Source organism: Drosophila mojavensis, unplaced genomic scaffold, assembly GCF_018153725.1.
Source record: "Drosophila mojavensis isolate 15081-1352.22 unplaced genomic scaffold, ASM1815372v1 contig_136, whole genome shotgun sequence".
NCBI classification, from domain to species: Eukaryota; Metazoa; Arthropoda; class Insecta; order Diptera; family Drosophilidae; genus Drosophila; species Drosophila mojavensis.
The window spans coordinates 1,793,903-1,808,661 of record NW_025318667.1 but is presented as its reverse complement, the minus strand read 5'-3'; the positions used below and the strand labels follow the sequence as shown (position 1 = coordinate 1,808,661).

The following is a 14,759-nucleotide window of genomic DNA, read 5'->3' as shown; positions in this document are numbered from 1 at the left end:
TACGTGAGGTTCTATTCCTGCTCGTGCCTGAGCTACCCTACACCGCACTAACGTCTAGGGTATTCGACTGGGAAAGCCATAACAGAGTAAACCAAACAACAAAACACAATTGTGCCGAAAAATCTCGGAGCAAATCAGGCCAAATCAAAGAGTCCATTCAAATGGCGCCCTGGGGGGGGGTAGAGGCGAGGGTAGATCAGTTGGTTTTCGGCAAAAATGCCTGTGGCTCTCGACTAATGCAACTCCTTTTGCAGCGCTGCTTAAATTCAGGTTTGTTCTGGCCCAGCGCCATGCCAATGAAACGCACTGTGCCCCGTGGCCAGCGGCTCTCGAACAAAAGGACCCACTGACTGACTGCCGCTGGACGGGCTGGAAACCAAAGAGAGCACCATTAACATCCGCATTCACATCCGCATTTACATCCGCATCCACATTCGCATTTCACTGCATGAAAAACAATCCAAGAAATCAGTCGAACGCGTTCGCAATGAAATGCTGTTTTAATTGCGCTCCACGTCCATACAGTTGTTTGTTTCCACCAGTGTGGGCGTGGTCGGGCGGGAGGGGCCAGTGTATGTGTGGGGGGTGAAGCTAGTGGCAGCTAGGAGCACGCTTAGCCAAGGGCGACTGAGCGCAGCCAATTGGCAAAAATGCTTTGACATTGCGTCCAGAGAACAACGAATCCATTCCAAACTACGTCAATAGCGGAAAGTGAACGACTAGCAGATACCATTTATAAGATAAAACCTTTTTTACTTTGATTGATATATTTCTGGCCGAATTTCGGCCTGACTACAAAATCAATGTAAGCGACTATCACATACCCTGTAAAAATACATATATCAACAATTGAGCTAGAAGATAGATAGACCTGACCTGATATTCGCCTGTTTTGAGTGACAAAGCTAACTAAAAAGTATAAAAACCTTTAAGGTTTCTACCTATTAGTACTCGTTAGTATTTTCTATATCTATCCATATCGATACTTATCGATCAATTCAAATATGTGTCTTGTTGAAATCTGAAGATCAGGTTGAATGAAGAATATATAGAGAAGTATTGAGTGCTACGTTGATTCATAGTACACACCTTTAATCAAGTACCATAGAGCCGATATACCCCATATTAACATTCATTGGCTATACAGGGTATACACATTCACATGAAATTCTTGGCAATGCGGAAGGCTGACTGAAACGCTGATCCCGATGAAGATATATTTCGAATTCGAATCGAGTTAATTGAAGTAATTCTCAAGGTAGAAAACTAAATCCCCAACCAACGTCAACAACTTTATAGAAACTCCCAAATTTTCCCCGAAATAATAATTATTATGGCAAATGCCATGCCCGTCTCGCAATGCCCCATTTGTGTAGCGCATCAAGTGCTTAAATTGACTGCATCATTTGGAGGCCCCAAATTCGGCCGCGTTTGCTATTCAAATTCCAATTCAAATTCAGTTTCAGATTTGTGATTCTATTTCTGTTTGCATTTCCATTTCTGACTTGGATTCGGTTACTGATTGGGGCATGAATTGGCATTCTCTCATCGATTGTTCATCGCAGCGCAGCAGCTGAATGTATGCAACGCAACTAGCAGATTCCCTGCAGTTGGGCCTTAGATAATCTAGGCAGAATTTAGAGTAGACTATATCCTATCTGAGGCAATCGCAGTCTCAGATAGTTATAGATACCCTGCTAAGGCTTATATAGGGTAGGCAGCTACGAGTCTCATTTCAGAATTTCAAATCCTATATCAAAGTGAATGTGTATACCCGAAGAAGAGCTTGTATAGGGTATTGTATATAGATAATTAAGCTATAATTAAGCTATAATACATCGGATCTCTAATCTTTCGGAATAAGTAATAATTAGTTATAGCAGACAATTCTGTATACCCCAATTGAAAAGCGTATAGGGTATAACATTTCAATATCATTCTTATCTGCATATTCTTATCTTATTCTAAGTAATCCGTTCATTCCATTCGAATCGAATCGATTCAATATTGTGAACTTCTTTGTGTACTAAATAATTTACAGGGTAGATATAAATAGATAAGCAATTACGTATAAAAACAAGAAGACTCTAGTCGAGACTGCTCGACTAGGAGATACCCTGAACCCTCTAATCTGATATTCGAATCACTCTGCACTTCATTTCGGCACACATACATACAAACGAACCTATTAGAACGTGATCTGCTGACTGCGCAGTAAGCAGCGACTGCGCTTGGGCTGCGCTGCAGTGTGGGCAACATTATAAGAATTTATTTGTTGAATAATTTAAACGTACAATCTTAATGAAACTTTTAGGGCGTAATTATATGGTGAAAATGTATGTTTATTCCAAAGCACAAGTCTCTAGTACTTGAAATATGTACGCTTTTTACAAAGGTGAGGGTGAGGGGGTGGATATAAGAGTGGGGGTAAATTACAACAAAAACCGAAATTATGTAAAATACATATAAGTCTACATTAATTTGCAGGCTCTAGCTCTAAAGGTGTGGGAGATATAATTAAATAACTAGCTTTCGATAAGGTTTTTGATCGATAATAAAATATCGGGAGTAGTTATCGATATATAAAGAAAAACTTGATATGCGCGTGATATACACGGACCTAGGAAAAAAAATTTCAAGTCTCTAGCTCTTATATCTTCTGAAATCGACGCGTTCATACATACGGACGGACGGACGGACAGACAGACGGACAGGGCCAAATCAACTCAGCTCGTCGCCCTGATCAAGAATATATATACTTTGTGGGGTCTGCCACGCCTCCTTCTGCCTGTTACATACTTTTAACAAAACCATTATACCCTGATTTCCCATTTTCAATGGGTTCAGGGTATAAAAAGTATATCCAAGCCATATTTAACTACTGCAAGTTAATCACATAGCATTTGAAAGGACATTTAATATTTATAGGGTATATGTAGGTGTGCATGTTTCTTCTTTACTTTAGCTTTTGCCTTTACGCTTGGCATATTTTTCTTACAACCGACTAAGGAACAGTATAAATTTTTTTAAAATAGTAGTGAATAGGTCATACGATAAACTAGCTTATAACAGGGTATATTATCTTTCTTTCTCTCTCTCTCTCTCTCTCTCTCTCTCTCTCTCTCTCTCTCTCTCTCTCTCTCTCTCTCTCTCTCTCTCTCTCTCTCTCTCTCTCTCTCTCTCTCTCTCTCTCTCTCTCTCTCTCTCTCTCTCTCTCTCTCTCTCTCTCTCTCTCTTACAAATATATATAAATAGCATAAGCTAACGATTATTATTACAGGGTATATGCCTTGAGGCATCGGAAAGCTAGCTGACGCGCATCTGTGCAGCTGTTGATTGCTGGGACTGCTGGCAGTTGGCGCCACAGCGCTTGGGGAGCAGGAAGGAAGTCGACCGATTGCGTGCAACTGCAGTGGGAGCATTAAAAATGCATTCGAATCGATTGCCACCCCGCCACGCCCTCATGCCAGCCCGCTAGCCTGCTAGCCCGCCAGCGGCCACTCGCCTCCTGCCTCAGGTAGGCAGCGGTCAACAGCTTGCCGTCTGCTGCGCCTGTTTGTCCTGCTTGACTGTTCCCAAGGCGCGCGCGCTCATTGCCCACGTTGAACGTGAACAAATTGCATTAACTTTGCTTTATGAGCATCTCGTTATCAGCTTTGCCTTCTCATTTCCTACGCTCCCCCTCCGCCTCTGCCTCCTCCTCCTCTGCTGTTGCTACTGCTTCACGTTCTCCTTATCCTCTTCCTCCTTCAACTGCTTGCTCTCCTTGTGCTCCTTCTCATGCTGCTGCAGCTGTTCCAGTTACCACTTTCTCCTCGCATTCTCCGCCTTCTCATTGGCCTCCTTTTTCTTCTGCTGCTTCTTCTCAGTCTTGCCTTCTTCATTCTCGTCATCCTCTTCTCCTGCTGCTACTCGACACCCTCCATCCTCGTGCTCAGTCTTTCCTCCTGCTTACTTCATCTCCTCCCACTTGCTGCCATCTGTTGCTCCTTCCCCTCCTTCTCCTCCTTCAGCATCAACGTCTGCCTCGTCTCGCCTCGCTGGCTGCCTTGCGGAAACGATTGTGTGACCCGCTGCCAAATTGTTTGCTCGCCGCCAGCAGCGCCGAGGAGCCAGCGACCTCGTCCTTTTCGGGCAGATGCGCCACATGCAGTATGTCCCAGAGCAGCTTGCCGCTCTCCTGCGACTGCAGCAGCTCGGCCAGCTCCGTCTGGGTGAGCTGCAGCAACTGACGCAGGCTGCCGCCCTTCCGCATCAGCCCGTGCACGTTGCGCGTGTGGACGCCCGGCAGACGCAGCAGGAAGTCGTGGATGGCGTTGTTATACTGCAGCTGCTCGCCCGGCGCTGGGCCGGCCTCGTCGCTGCCCAGGGCGGCGGCCACCTGGGCATCCGGCTCCTCCTTGCCCAGCTTCAGCTCCTCGAAGAGCTGGGCCGTCGCATACGGGCTGGGCGACCAGATGAGGCGCAGCCGCGGGAAGTGCAGCGTGAGCAGCTGCAGCTTCTGCATGATGTCCGCATTCGTGGCCGTCGTCTGCTGCGAGAGCATGAACTTGCCCTGCAAGTGGAACGGCCGGTTCTGGTCGAACTCGATGAGCAGGATGGGCTTGGCGTAGTAGCGCTGCATCTGCACGCACTGATTGTAGAGCCGGCCCGAGTTGAGTGACCCGATCAGATCCGAGATCGACTTGCGCTCCACGCACATCTCCGGCGTCAGAATGTAGTCGCCGATGGTGATGGTCACCGGCACCACCTCCAGGCCGCGCCGATGGATCAGGCACGGCAGATCGGACCGAAACTCGCGCATGTCCACGATGATCTTGGGCGTGACCCGTGCACTGGCCAATGCCACGCCCGTGGCGGCGCCTTGACGCGTCTGCGCATTCGTCGGCTCCTCGTCGTCGTAGCTCTTGTAGAGCACAAAGGCTTCGTCCGTCTTGCCATCCTGATACTCGGGTATGACCATTTTCTATAGGAATAGATGAAACCGGAGTCAACTTCAATTCAATGTCAGGCTAATAGATACCCTATCTACATATACCTCAGCTGTGCTCCCATCTCATAGCAAATGCAAGGAAAATTTAAAAGAATATTTCTAACTATCGCCCTTCTCTGTGAATCTCATATACATCTAAATTTTCGTATCTCTTATTTATATATTTTCAAGATATATCTATTTTGAAATGATCTCTTTGCACTGTTTGATTACAATTATTCTTAATTTCCGCCTTTCTCCTCGCCTCTCATGTAATCGAAATAAGACTTTCTCCTCTTAATTTCACTCTCTATAAAGATATAAATATTTTAAAAATTCCTCTCTAATACAATCTGTCCGTCCCTCTCTCTCTCTCTTCCTCTCTATTCCTATTCTCGCTTTAATTAGTTCTCCCAGACTTTTCCGATTTGTTTTCCCTCACTTTACCCTCAACCAATCTTCTCTAGTACATCTTCTATTGCCCCCCTTCTCTAATTTCTCACGCCTGAGATCTAAGTGCTCTCTCTCGCTCGCCGTCTCTCTCTCACTCTCTCTTTCACTCACACTCTTCGTTTCGATGATTAGCTCGAAGGCGGACTTCTCGCGACGCAAACTGGTCAAATAGGATTGCTCCTCGACGGTGCGCGCATGGATTAGGAAATAGATCTTCATGCGGTCATCGGGCGGCAGGCGACGACGCGCCTCGAAGACCTCCAGCTGCCGTATGGCCGTCACATTCGTGTTGTACATGATCACATAGTGCGGCTGCAGTTGCTCCAGCATGTGCTCCAGGGCCATGGAGCCCTCGCGCTCCGTCTTGAAGGTCTGCAGGCAAATGCAGGGCTGTCGATGGGCGGCCAGTGCCGCCGACACATCGAACTGCTCCAGTTCGGGTATGATCTCAAAGATCGAGGCATTCGGATCGGGATCGTTGGGCGCGGCCTGGGTCATGGTGAGCATGTAGCTCTCCTCGAACAGCTGCTGCTGCAGTTGGGCCTCCGCATCCGTCTCGCTCAGCAGCTGAGAGAGCTCGTCGAGCACCCGCGCTGCTGGTGGAGCAGCAGCCGGAGTGTCCGGCTCCACCTTGACGTCCGCCTTAGTTGCCGGCTCCGCCATGGCGGCGCCTTGACTCTGCTTGGCAAACTCGTCACTCAGCTTGCCAACGAGCACCTCGTGCCGCAGCGCCTGCTGCAGCAGATAGCGAGCGCTGCCCTGGGTCAGGTACTGCTTCAGCTGGTAGCAGGCGCGCGCGTCCTGGCAGAGTATCAGCACCTTGGGCGGGTCCAGGTGGTCGGCGCCTCGCCGACGACTCATATCGCCGGGTATGTCTTGCGTGAGCAGCTCGCTCAGCGCCTGCCACTTGGGGCACGGCTCCGGCTCGAATTCTGCGCGAGGGAAAGAGAGAGATATAGATGGCGTGACACGATTTATGGACAGCGAGCTCACCATTCTGTCCATTGTAGACGCGCTGCTTGGAGAGCACGAATATCTGCTCGGCGGCATCCATGAGCGTCCAGCCCGAGTTGCTAATGGCGTACTCTGTGCTGCGGTAGCGCTTGATCAGGGCGTACGAGCTGACGGCATCGTGGTACATCGTGGATCTGGGGAGATTATACTGCGTTAGGTGTGTGTGATTGAAGGGGATTGATTGATTGACTGGATTGATTGACTGACTGAGAGACTATAAGGTGACTGACGGACTGGTTAAGTGACTGACTGATTATTTGATTGACTATGTCTGGTTGATTGACATTGACTGACTGATTGTTAACTAAGCCTAACTGATTGACTGGTTGAATGACTAAAACAGACTAACTAATTGATTGAATGAGTGACTGACTGATGAATGATTGATGGAGGTGTACTAGCTGATTATTTGATTGACTATGTCTGATTGATTGATGAATGATTGACTAAGATGTACTAGCTGAATTGATTGACTATGTCTGGTTGATTGACATTGACTGACTGATTGACTAAGTGAGTACCCGATGAAAAACGGACTGATTGACTGAGATGTACTATATGATTAAATGATTGACTAAGTCTGATTGATTGACATTGACTAACTGATTGATAACAAAATCTGATTAAAGATGTACTGATTAAGTGATCCCTGGCAGACTGATTGATGATCGTCTAACTGCTTGATTGACTGACACAAATCTAACGATTGACTGATAGATTATTTGACCGAGAGACTTTATCTGATTAAGTTAAATATCATTTATAATTGATTGACCGGCAAATTGATTGGATAATTAACTGAATGATTGACTGAGTAACTCTGATTGACTAATAGACTAGTTGATTCATAGAGTAGAAGATTGATACACAGAGTATTTCCTATTGATTAAGAGATTGATAGACTGATTCATTGATTAACTAGCAAATTGATGCGCCAACAAAGTCTGATTGATAGGTCGAATCTATTCCATTGCCATACAATTCCTGCCTGTAGAAAACATAGTCTATCTCTTTCTATATGTAAGCCCCGTATTATTTCACTCACATCATAAGACTGCGCAGTATTTTGAGATCGGCCACGATGAGTTTGGTTTGCGAGTTGAGCTGATGCCAAATGCAGTCCAATTGGGCTTGCAGAATCTTGTGGAACTTCTTGGTGACACAGTTCTCCACGGTGACCGCTTCCATGTCGACGGAGCGATTGATGCGCTTGATTTCGCGCACCAGGAAGTTCATAATGTCCAGTATGTGGGTCTGGATGGCGATCACCCGCGCGCTGAGCGGCACGTGCAGCTCGATGGTCTGCGCCTGCCACGGATGCAGTGCGGCCCGCACTGTGGCATGGAAGCGCGGCCAGATGTATAGCTGCTTCACGAACAGATTGCGCATGGTGCGCTCGATGTGGGAGTAGCCAATAGTGAAGGCCTCCGGGCTGCTCGAGAAGGCCTTGATGAAGCCCGTCTTGTTGCGCTGGCGATAGAGCCGCAGGGCGAACGCCTCCTGGCAGCTCTCGATGATGCTGTGGGCGCGCAGCACGATGATGCCCGTTATCAACTCAATGGGTATGCGCTGCTTGAGCAGATCAACCACGAGGATACGCGTGGATATGAACTGAATGCCGCCCTCCAGGTAAACGCGTTCGCTGCAGGCAAGAGAGACATATTAGGAGCAATTGGACATCAAGAAGCGCCACCTACCGCTCGGTAGCCGTGTTGGCCACCTCGTGCACGTATTTAGCATCCAGCTTGGACTTGTAATACTGCTCCTCCCAGTCGGCACTGTTGATCACCAGCAGCAGATTGCCCGCGTCGCTGTAGACCTTCAGGATGTGCAGCAGCACGCGCTCATAGCTCAGGCCTCTGCGGAGTAAAGAGCGAATTAGCTGCGAGTTGTAGTGCAGCAGACTCTAGAGCTTACTTGGCTGCTACGAGCAGGCCGTCGGCGTGCACCAGGTCGAGAAACATTTGCTTCTCGTACTCCAGCAGCTGGACATCTTTGCGCATCAGATATTCCTCTGCCGTGACCAGATTGGCCAGCTCCTCGTCCTCCAGGGTTTCATTGGACTCGGGCAGCGGAGCGGGCGCTGGCTGTTCATCTACTTCAGTTGTCTCCACTTCGGTTGCGTCCGACATGGCGCAATAATTTCGCAAATAAACAAAACTAAAACAGCCGGCATTTGCCTATCGATAACACGCATTTGCATGCAGTGTTATGGGTGAAAAAGATATCGATATGCGCTTATTTAGTGGCCCACACACGTTTTATTTTGCTTGGTAAAGTCATTAATGAAGTGTTGTTGTTGTTTTTTCGTTTTTGTTTTGTTTTTAGCTATGTATTCAAATGCATTACTGCACCTACTAAAAAGAAATTGGTAATTTTACCAAAACCTAAAAATGAAGTTATCGCAATTATTTGATTATTTTTAATTCAATCTGTCGAAGAACATCATCGATACACGCACTATGATATATATTGGAACATCGATATTTATATAGACAGTTCGCCGGGTAGCACGTGTGCCTTTCGTTCAGAGAGAAATTCAGATTTGTCAGATTTGTGTAAAGTTTGTAACAAGTCACAGAAAAAAAAAAAAAAAAAATTTGTGAAATTTCTTGAAATAAAATTTTTTTTTGAAAATGGACCGCATATCAGCGTACGCCGCTTACGGTCTAGCGCCAAAGAAGACATCGAAGCGTTCCACAATGAAGATAGCGAAACATTTTTCAAAAAAGAATGCAAAGAAAACTAAAGAAGCTATGGCGGCCAAGAAGGAAGCTCGTAAGGCAGCTGCAAAGGCTGCTCTAAGAGAGGTAAGAAAATTAGAACGAAAGGCCGCGGCAGACAAAGCCGCAAAGATAGCCGCAGATAAAGCCGCAGATAAAGCAGCAGCCAAAGCCGCAGCCAAAGCAGCAAAGAAAGCTGCAAAGAGAGAGAAGAATATAGCTAAAAAGCAACCAGAGAAGTCAGCTGCAGGGGTGACAGAGAACGTGCAGAAGCAACTAGAAAATGGGCAGGAGAATAACGGAACGTTGATCAATCTGTCAAACGGCAAACAGCACCAGAAGCCGAAGGCCGCCAAAATGAGCAGCTCGAACGGCAGTTTTTCGGGCATCGACAGCGATTTTCTAAACAGCAGCGATTTCGGCTCCACTGAAGACAGCTTTATGAGCGGCAGTGGCGATAGCTTCGATTATAGCAACAATAGCGATTTTGACTTTGACAGCGATGGTGACTCGAATGATTTCGATGACAGCGATGCCGCTGCCAGCAGCTGCGCCAGTTGTGAGTATTTCGATATGGACTCCAATATGGTGGTTGGCCAAGAGAGCGACACTAACGGTAATAGCTACATGCATAACGGTACAACTCAAAGCGAAGATCAATTCACTGAGGAATACACGCTGAGCAGCATTTTCAACAGCACCAGCAGCAGCGGCGCCAATCCGATTAAAGTCGAGCCACGCAAAGCAGCCAAGCGCAACGAGCCTTTCGACCTGAACAACAATAAGAATAAGCCGACTGCAGCCAAGCAGCCGAAGATGTCCCTGAAGCAGGAGCAAGCCCAGGTGGGCAAGCAGCGCGCCGATCCGGCGCCATCGTGCCCGTTGCCGCCGCGTCCATCGAAGACAATGATCAAGTCGTGTCCGCTGCCACCCAAGGCACCGGCTGCCAAGCCCGTGCCGAACAAGTGCCGCCTGAGCAGCCGCGAATCTCTGACCAAAACCGGTGCCAAATCGTGCCGCCTCTCCAGTGCTCCGGCCGACAAGATGGCCAACAAAATGGCGGCCCCGTCGCGCAAGTCTAGCAGCAAGAACAAAAACAACGATAACAACAACATCGATACCAACAACAAGAAGGATGCCAACAACAAGAAGGATGCCAACAACAACAAGGATATCAACAACAAGAAGGATGCCAACAACAACAAGGATACCAACAACAACAAGGATAACAACAACAAGAACAAGCTGAGCTCGAACGTTTCACAGCTGGTGACCGGCAATGAGAAGCAACGTGGTCCGGTGCATTTGGAGAACAGCATCGAGGAGGGCAAACGCATGCTGAACTGGCTGTTGAATCCGATAACCTCGGAGACCTTCTTCGAGCAGTACTGGGAGCGCAATGCATGCCAAGTGAAGCGCAAGCAGCCAAACTACTTCACCCAGCTGATCTCGTTCCAGATGATTGACGAGATGCTAATAGAGAACCAGTTGGAGTTCACCACCAACATTGACGTGACCACCTATAAGAAGGGCGTGCGCCAGACCCTGAATCCCGTGGGCCGCGCCATGTCCCCAGCCATTTGGGGCTACTACGGCGATGGGTGCAGCATCCGCATCCTGAACCCGAGCACCTATTTGCCCAAGCTGCGTCAGCTGTGCAGCACAATGCAGGAGTTCTTCCACTGCCTCGTCGGGGCAAATGTCTATCTGACTCCGCCGAACAGCCAGGGATTCGCGCCACACTACGACGACATCGAGGCCTTCGTCATCCAGGTGGAGGGCCGCAAGCGCTGGCGCCTGTACGCCCCACCGCACCAGTCCGATGTGCTGGCACGCACCTCCTCGGGCAACTACAAGCAGGAGGAGCTAGGCCAGCCGCTCTTCGATGCCGTCCTCGAGGCGGGCGACATTCTCTACTTCCCTCGCGGCACCGTCCACCAGGCCGTCACCGAACCGAAGCAGCACTCGCTTCACATCACTCTCAGCGTCTATCAGCAGCAGGCGTACGCCAATCTACTGGAGGTGCTGATGCCGTCCGTCTTGGAGCGCGCCATCAAGCACCATCTTTCGCTGCGTCGCGGGCTGCCGCTGCACATCTGGCAGCACGTCGGCCTGGCCAAGGGCGGCCAGCAGAGCGAGCAGCGCGACCAGCTCATGAATAGCACCAAGCAACTCGTCCAGCGCTACCTGGTGCCCACCGAGGCCCAGATCGACGCTGCCGTGGATCAGCTGGCCAAGCGTTTCCAGCACGAGGCGCTGCCGCCCTACATCAAGCCCGAGGAGAGCATGCGCACCGTCTTTGGGTCGCGCAGCTTGACTGATAGCCGCGGCCAGTGCCTCTGCGACTACGAGCTGACCGAGAAGACCAAGGTCCGTCTACTACGCGCCAACATCCTGCGCCTGGTGGCCGACGGCAGCAGCCTGCGCGTCTACTACTACGTGGACAACGCTCTCGAGTACTGCAAGAACGAGCCCAACTACATGGAAATCCAGCCCACTGAGGCGCCCGCCGTCGAGGCCCTGATGACCACCTATCCGGCCTATTTGAAGGTTGGCAAGCTGCCCCTGCGCAGCGCTGACCGTCGCATCGAGGTGGCCACGGCCCTCTGGGAGCGCGGACTACTCATGACCGAGAAGCCCTTCAAATAAATCCAAATATGTATCTATAAATGGCTGCAGCTAGCCCATCCTACACAAACTCAAACATGCGCTGTGATTCTCCGCGTTAATCAAGCACACTAAAACAATCCTCGTTAATTGTAACTGTAACAACTAACCATACACCCTCATACACTACCGCACACTTTGTAATACACCGAGTTAATCGCACACACATTCTGACCTGATATATTGTACTCCACTGCACTACTTTGCTATAAATGAATAATATAATTGTACTCCACACACATATCCTGTAATGGTATGCTATAATTCCAGCAAGGCCAACTCTACTCAACAAATCAAAATGTCTTCTAAAGAAATGTGTCCAACGCGAATGAAAAATAAAGTATTTTTTTATAAAAAATGTATATGGTGTTCCTCATTATTGAGTTTTTTTTTTCAGATTGACAATTATTAGATCAAAAGAGCTAATTTTATAACCCATATTGAGACAGCATATGAATAGCTCCACTGGTCTTATAAAAATTTGCTTATAAAATGCAATGAAACTATGAGAACAACAGAAAATTAACAATTATAAGAAAATGAACTTTAATGCAGTGCATACATATATATATATGACATACCGACTACATATACACATATATTCATATATATATCAAGGAAAAGAATGGAAAACTAGAGAAGTCTTTAGAGCAGCAGAACGGTTTAAGCGCTCCGAATTCTCTTGCGCTCGCGATATAAGCTCTCCTTTTGTACTAGAGAAAGAGAAATAATGATAATTAGTATTTCAGTAGGTAGCGAACTGAAATATATGTCACTCACTGTATGGATCGAAGCGAATCAGCTCTATTTTATCTGCGAGCCGCTCACGGAAGAGATTGAACTGATGCCCGCTGACTACGCTCTCCATCAGCACCATGATGCGCCTGTCGATTGATAGAATGTTCTATGAGTGCTGCTTATAATTTTGTCAAATGACAGTTAATTACTTACTTGCTTTTGACTTTCTTGAATAGCACGTCAGTTAGTCTCATTTTTGTTAGAATTGAGCGAATTTAATAAATTATTTTTTTTTAACACCTGAAAATCGTTGTGCAAGCCGACAGCAAAAAATGTGCTAAAAAATGACACAACCAGCTGATTGCTCGCACATGTTATTGAGCTATCGATTGTTGTACTATCGAACGGTCAAACTTGGCGCGTAATTTCAAACGAACAGCCTTTAGCTATTTGTTGAATTATATATTATTAATATTTCTAATGAGATAGGAGTTGATCACTCACTAGTTTCTTACTTACTTAACCTAAATTGCAGCAGGAAAAGCGCCTATACCAAGTTGGTGCCTATACACAATCATGTTTTACGATTCCACATATTGCTCAACTATCGATTCATGATGTTTTATCAAGCTGTGCGCATAATTTTAAAATAAATGAATTACAATAAATATGAGTGTAATACTTATCTTGTTGTATACATTTTAAAGCTTTGCGTAATTTGAATGTTTTAATTATGAATACATATTTGCATATTGGCAAAGCGCTAAAAAATGGCACATACAGCTAAAGCAAATCGCACTAATCGCACACACGTGCCTATCGATTTTACTACTTGTGTTCAGTACCATCAACGCGCGCAATTCAAAACGTATTTACATTTATTTGTCTTTTGTATATTTGTTGTGCTTTGTATTTACCTTGCTCTGACACTGACATAGTCTTAACCTTCTGTAAGTATATAAGTAGTGTACTCGCTCGCGTGTCCCTGAAGCCAACGCAAAGCAAAGCTTAATCCACTTACGTTTCTTTTTCTCCTAAAAAAGCGTATATTTAAAACAATGCAAACAACAGGCCGTGTCTGTCCCTGCCCCTGTCACTGTACAAACTCTTGGCTGTGGCACACGATCTGGCTGGCTAGACAAGAGTCACATCACACACATCAATAAGCGCATGACTAGACTTCCGCTGCCGACGCGTCGCCGCTACTACCGCCGCCGCCACCGCTTCCACCTTCGCCTCACTCTCTCCCTCTTTCTCTCTCTTACACACACACTATGTGTTTGGGAATGTGGGGTGATTCCTTTCCGTTTCCGTTTTGTTGCGATGGTCGTTAAATAGCTTAAGCTGATACAAATTAAATTAAATGAATACATAGCAAGGCGCTCATTGTCAGGGTCAAAGGGGAGGACGGACGAGGACACGACGAGCGCACTTCGGTTCGGCAGCACGCATACATAACCTCAAACAATGACGCCAATTGGCACAAAAGCTTAAATGTGTAATCCTGTCGAGTTGACTGTAACGGTAACTGGAACGGTATTGTTGATTCTTGAACCTATTACCATATATGTATGTATGTAGCGAGGTAAGGTCAACAGCATCAGCAGCAAGAAGAGATGAATAAACCAACTTTACGCAACTAGAGACGCATACATATATATTTATATCTGTATGTATAGCTATATGTGTATATGTATATGTATTTGTATTATAGTAAGAATAATCAGTTTGGCAGAAGCAGCAGCAGCAGCAGCAGCAGCTGTAAAGGCGGTAATTTGCCTGCTCACGTGCTTTCACACGTTGCTCAACACTAATGTCAAAAAGCACGTGCAGCATCTCGCTCGCACCTGTACCAAAACCCTTGCTGCCTTGAATGCAGCCAAGCTTTGGCTAACGCCAGCTTTAGAAACCAAACAAAAACATGAAACACACACATATACACAAACACACACATGTACACGGCGAAGCTAACGCGGCAGCTCTGCACGATGCAGCCCGAAAAAGTAGACTAATAATATTGAGCTATCCAATATTATTACATTATTATGATATATGGTGTTGTTGCAGGATAAGCACTAAATACTAAATACCTATTATTCTTATAGAAGAAAAGATAAATAATATTATATGTTTAATATTTAACGTCATATGTAGCCTTTCTAAACACGCACTATTGCGCTGGACGCGACTGT

The 14,759-nt window shown here is 46.8% G+C and overlaps 3 protein-coding genes across 3 annotated transcripts; 1 reads left to right on the top strand and 2 right to left on the bottom strand.

The window, feature by feature from the left end:
• Positions 1–3,783: 3,783 nt before the first annotated feature.
• LOC6585580 (DNA repair endonuclease XPF) lies at positions 3,784–8,837 on the bottom strand. Its single transcript, XM_002011172.4, has 6 exons — positions 8,357–8,837; positions 8,137–8,298; positions 7,485–8,081; positions 6,419–6,573; positions 5,537–6,357; positions 3,784–4,966 (listed from the first exon to the last, which is right to left on the bottom strand). Exons 1-6 carry the CDS (start codon positions 8,569–8,571, stop codon positions 4,016–4,018), a joined length of 2,901 nt encoding a protein of 966 aa, XP_002011208.1. The 5' UTR covers positions 8,572–8,837; the 3' UTR covers positions 3,784–4,015.
• A 109-nt stretch (positions 8,838–8,946) lies between these two features.
• LOC6585581 (bifunctional lysine-specific demethylase and histidyl-hydroxylase NO66) lies at positions 8,947–12,191 on the top strand. The gene has a single exon (XM_002011173.4). The coding sequence runs from the start codon at positions 9,076–9,078 to the stop codon at positions 11,809–11,811; it is 2,736 nt and encodes a 911-aa protein (XP_002011209.4). The 5' UTR covers positions 8,947–9,075; the 3' UTR covers positions 11,812–12,191.
• A 160-nt stretch (positions 12,192–12,351) lies between these two features.
• Positions 12,352–12,911, bottom strand: LOC6585582 (39S ribosomal protein L33, mitochondrial). Its single transcript, XM_002011174.4, has 3 exons — positions 12,781–12,911; positions 12,610–12,713; positions 12,352–12,542 (listed from the first exon to the last, which is right to left on the bottom strand). Exons 1-3 carry the CDS (start codon positions 12,819–12,821, stop codon positions 12,493–12,495), a joined length of 195 nt encoding a protein of 64 aa, XP_002011210.1. The 5' UTR covers positions 12,822–12,911; the 3' UTR covers positions 12,352–12,492.
• Between the last annotated feature and the right edge of the window lie 1,848 nt (positions 12,912–14,759).

Excerpts from the sequence above, each read along its gene's own strand:
- LOC6585580 (XM_002011172.4), bottom strand. The coding sequence starts at position 8,571 with ATGTCGGACGCAACCGAAGTGGAGACAACTGAAGTAGATGAACAGCCA. Across the intron at positions 8,299-8,356 it reads GGCCTGCTCGTAGCAGCCAA|AGGCCTGAGCTATGAGCGCG; the intron begins GTAAGCTCTAGA and ends TTTACTCCGCAG. Across the intron at positions 6,358-6,418 it reads CGTCTACAATGGACAGAATG|AATTCGAGCCGGAGCCGTGC; the intron begins GTGAGCTCGCTG and ends TCCCTCGCGCAG.
- LOC6585582 (XM_002011174.4), bottom strand. The coding sequence starts at position 12,821 with ATGAGACTAACTGACGTGCTATTCAAGAAAGTCAAAAGCAA. Across the intron at positions 12,714-12,780 it reads TTCAAGAAAGTCAAAAGCAA|GCGCATCATGGTGCTGATGG; the intron begins GTAAGTAATTAA and ends ATCAATCGACAG. Across the intron at positions 12,543-12,609 it reads GATTCGCTTCGATCCATACA|TACAAAAGGAGAGCTTATAT; the intron begins GTGAGTGACATA and ends CTCTTTCTCTAG.
- LOC6585581 (XM_002011173.4), top strand. The coding sequence starts at position 9,076 with ATGGACCGCATATCAGCGTACGCCGCTTACGGTCTAGCGCCAAAGAAG.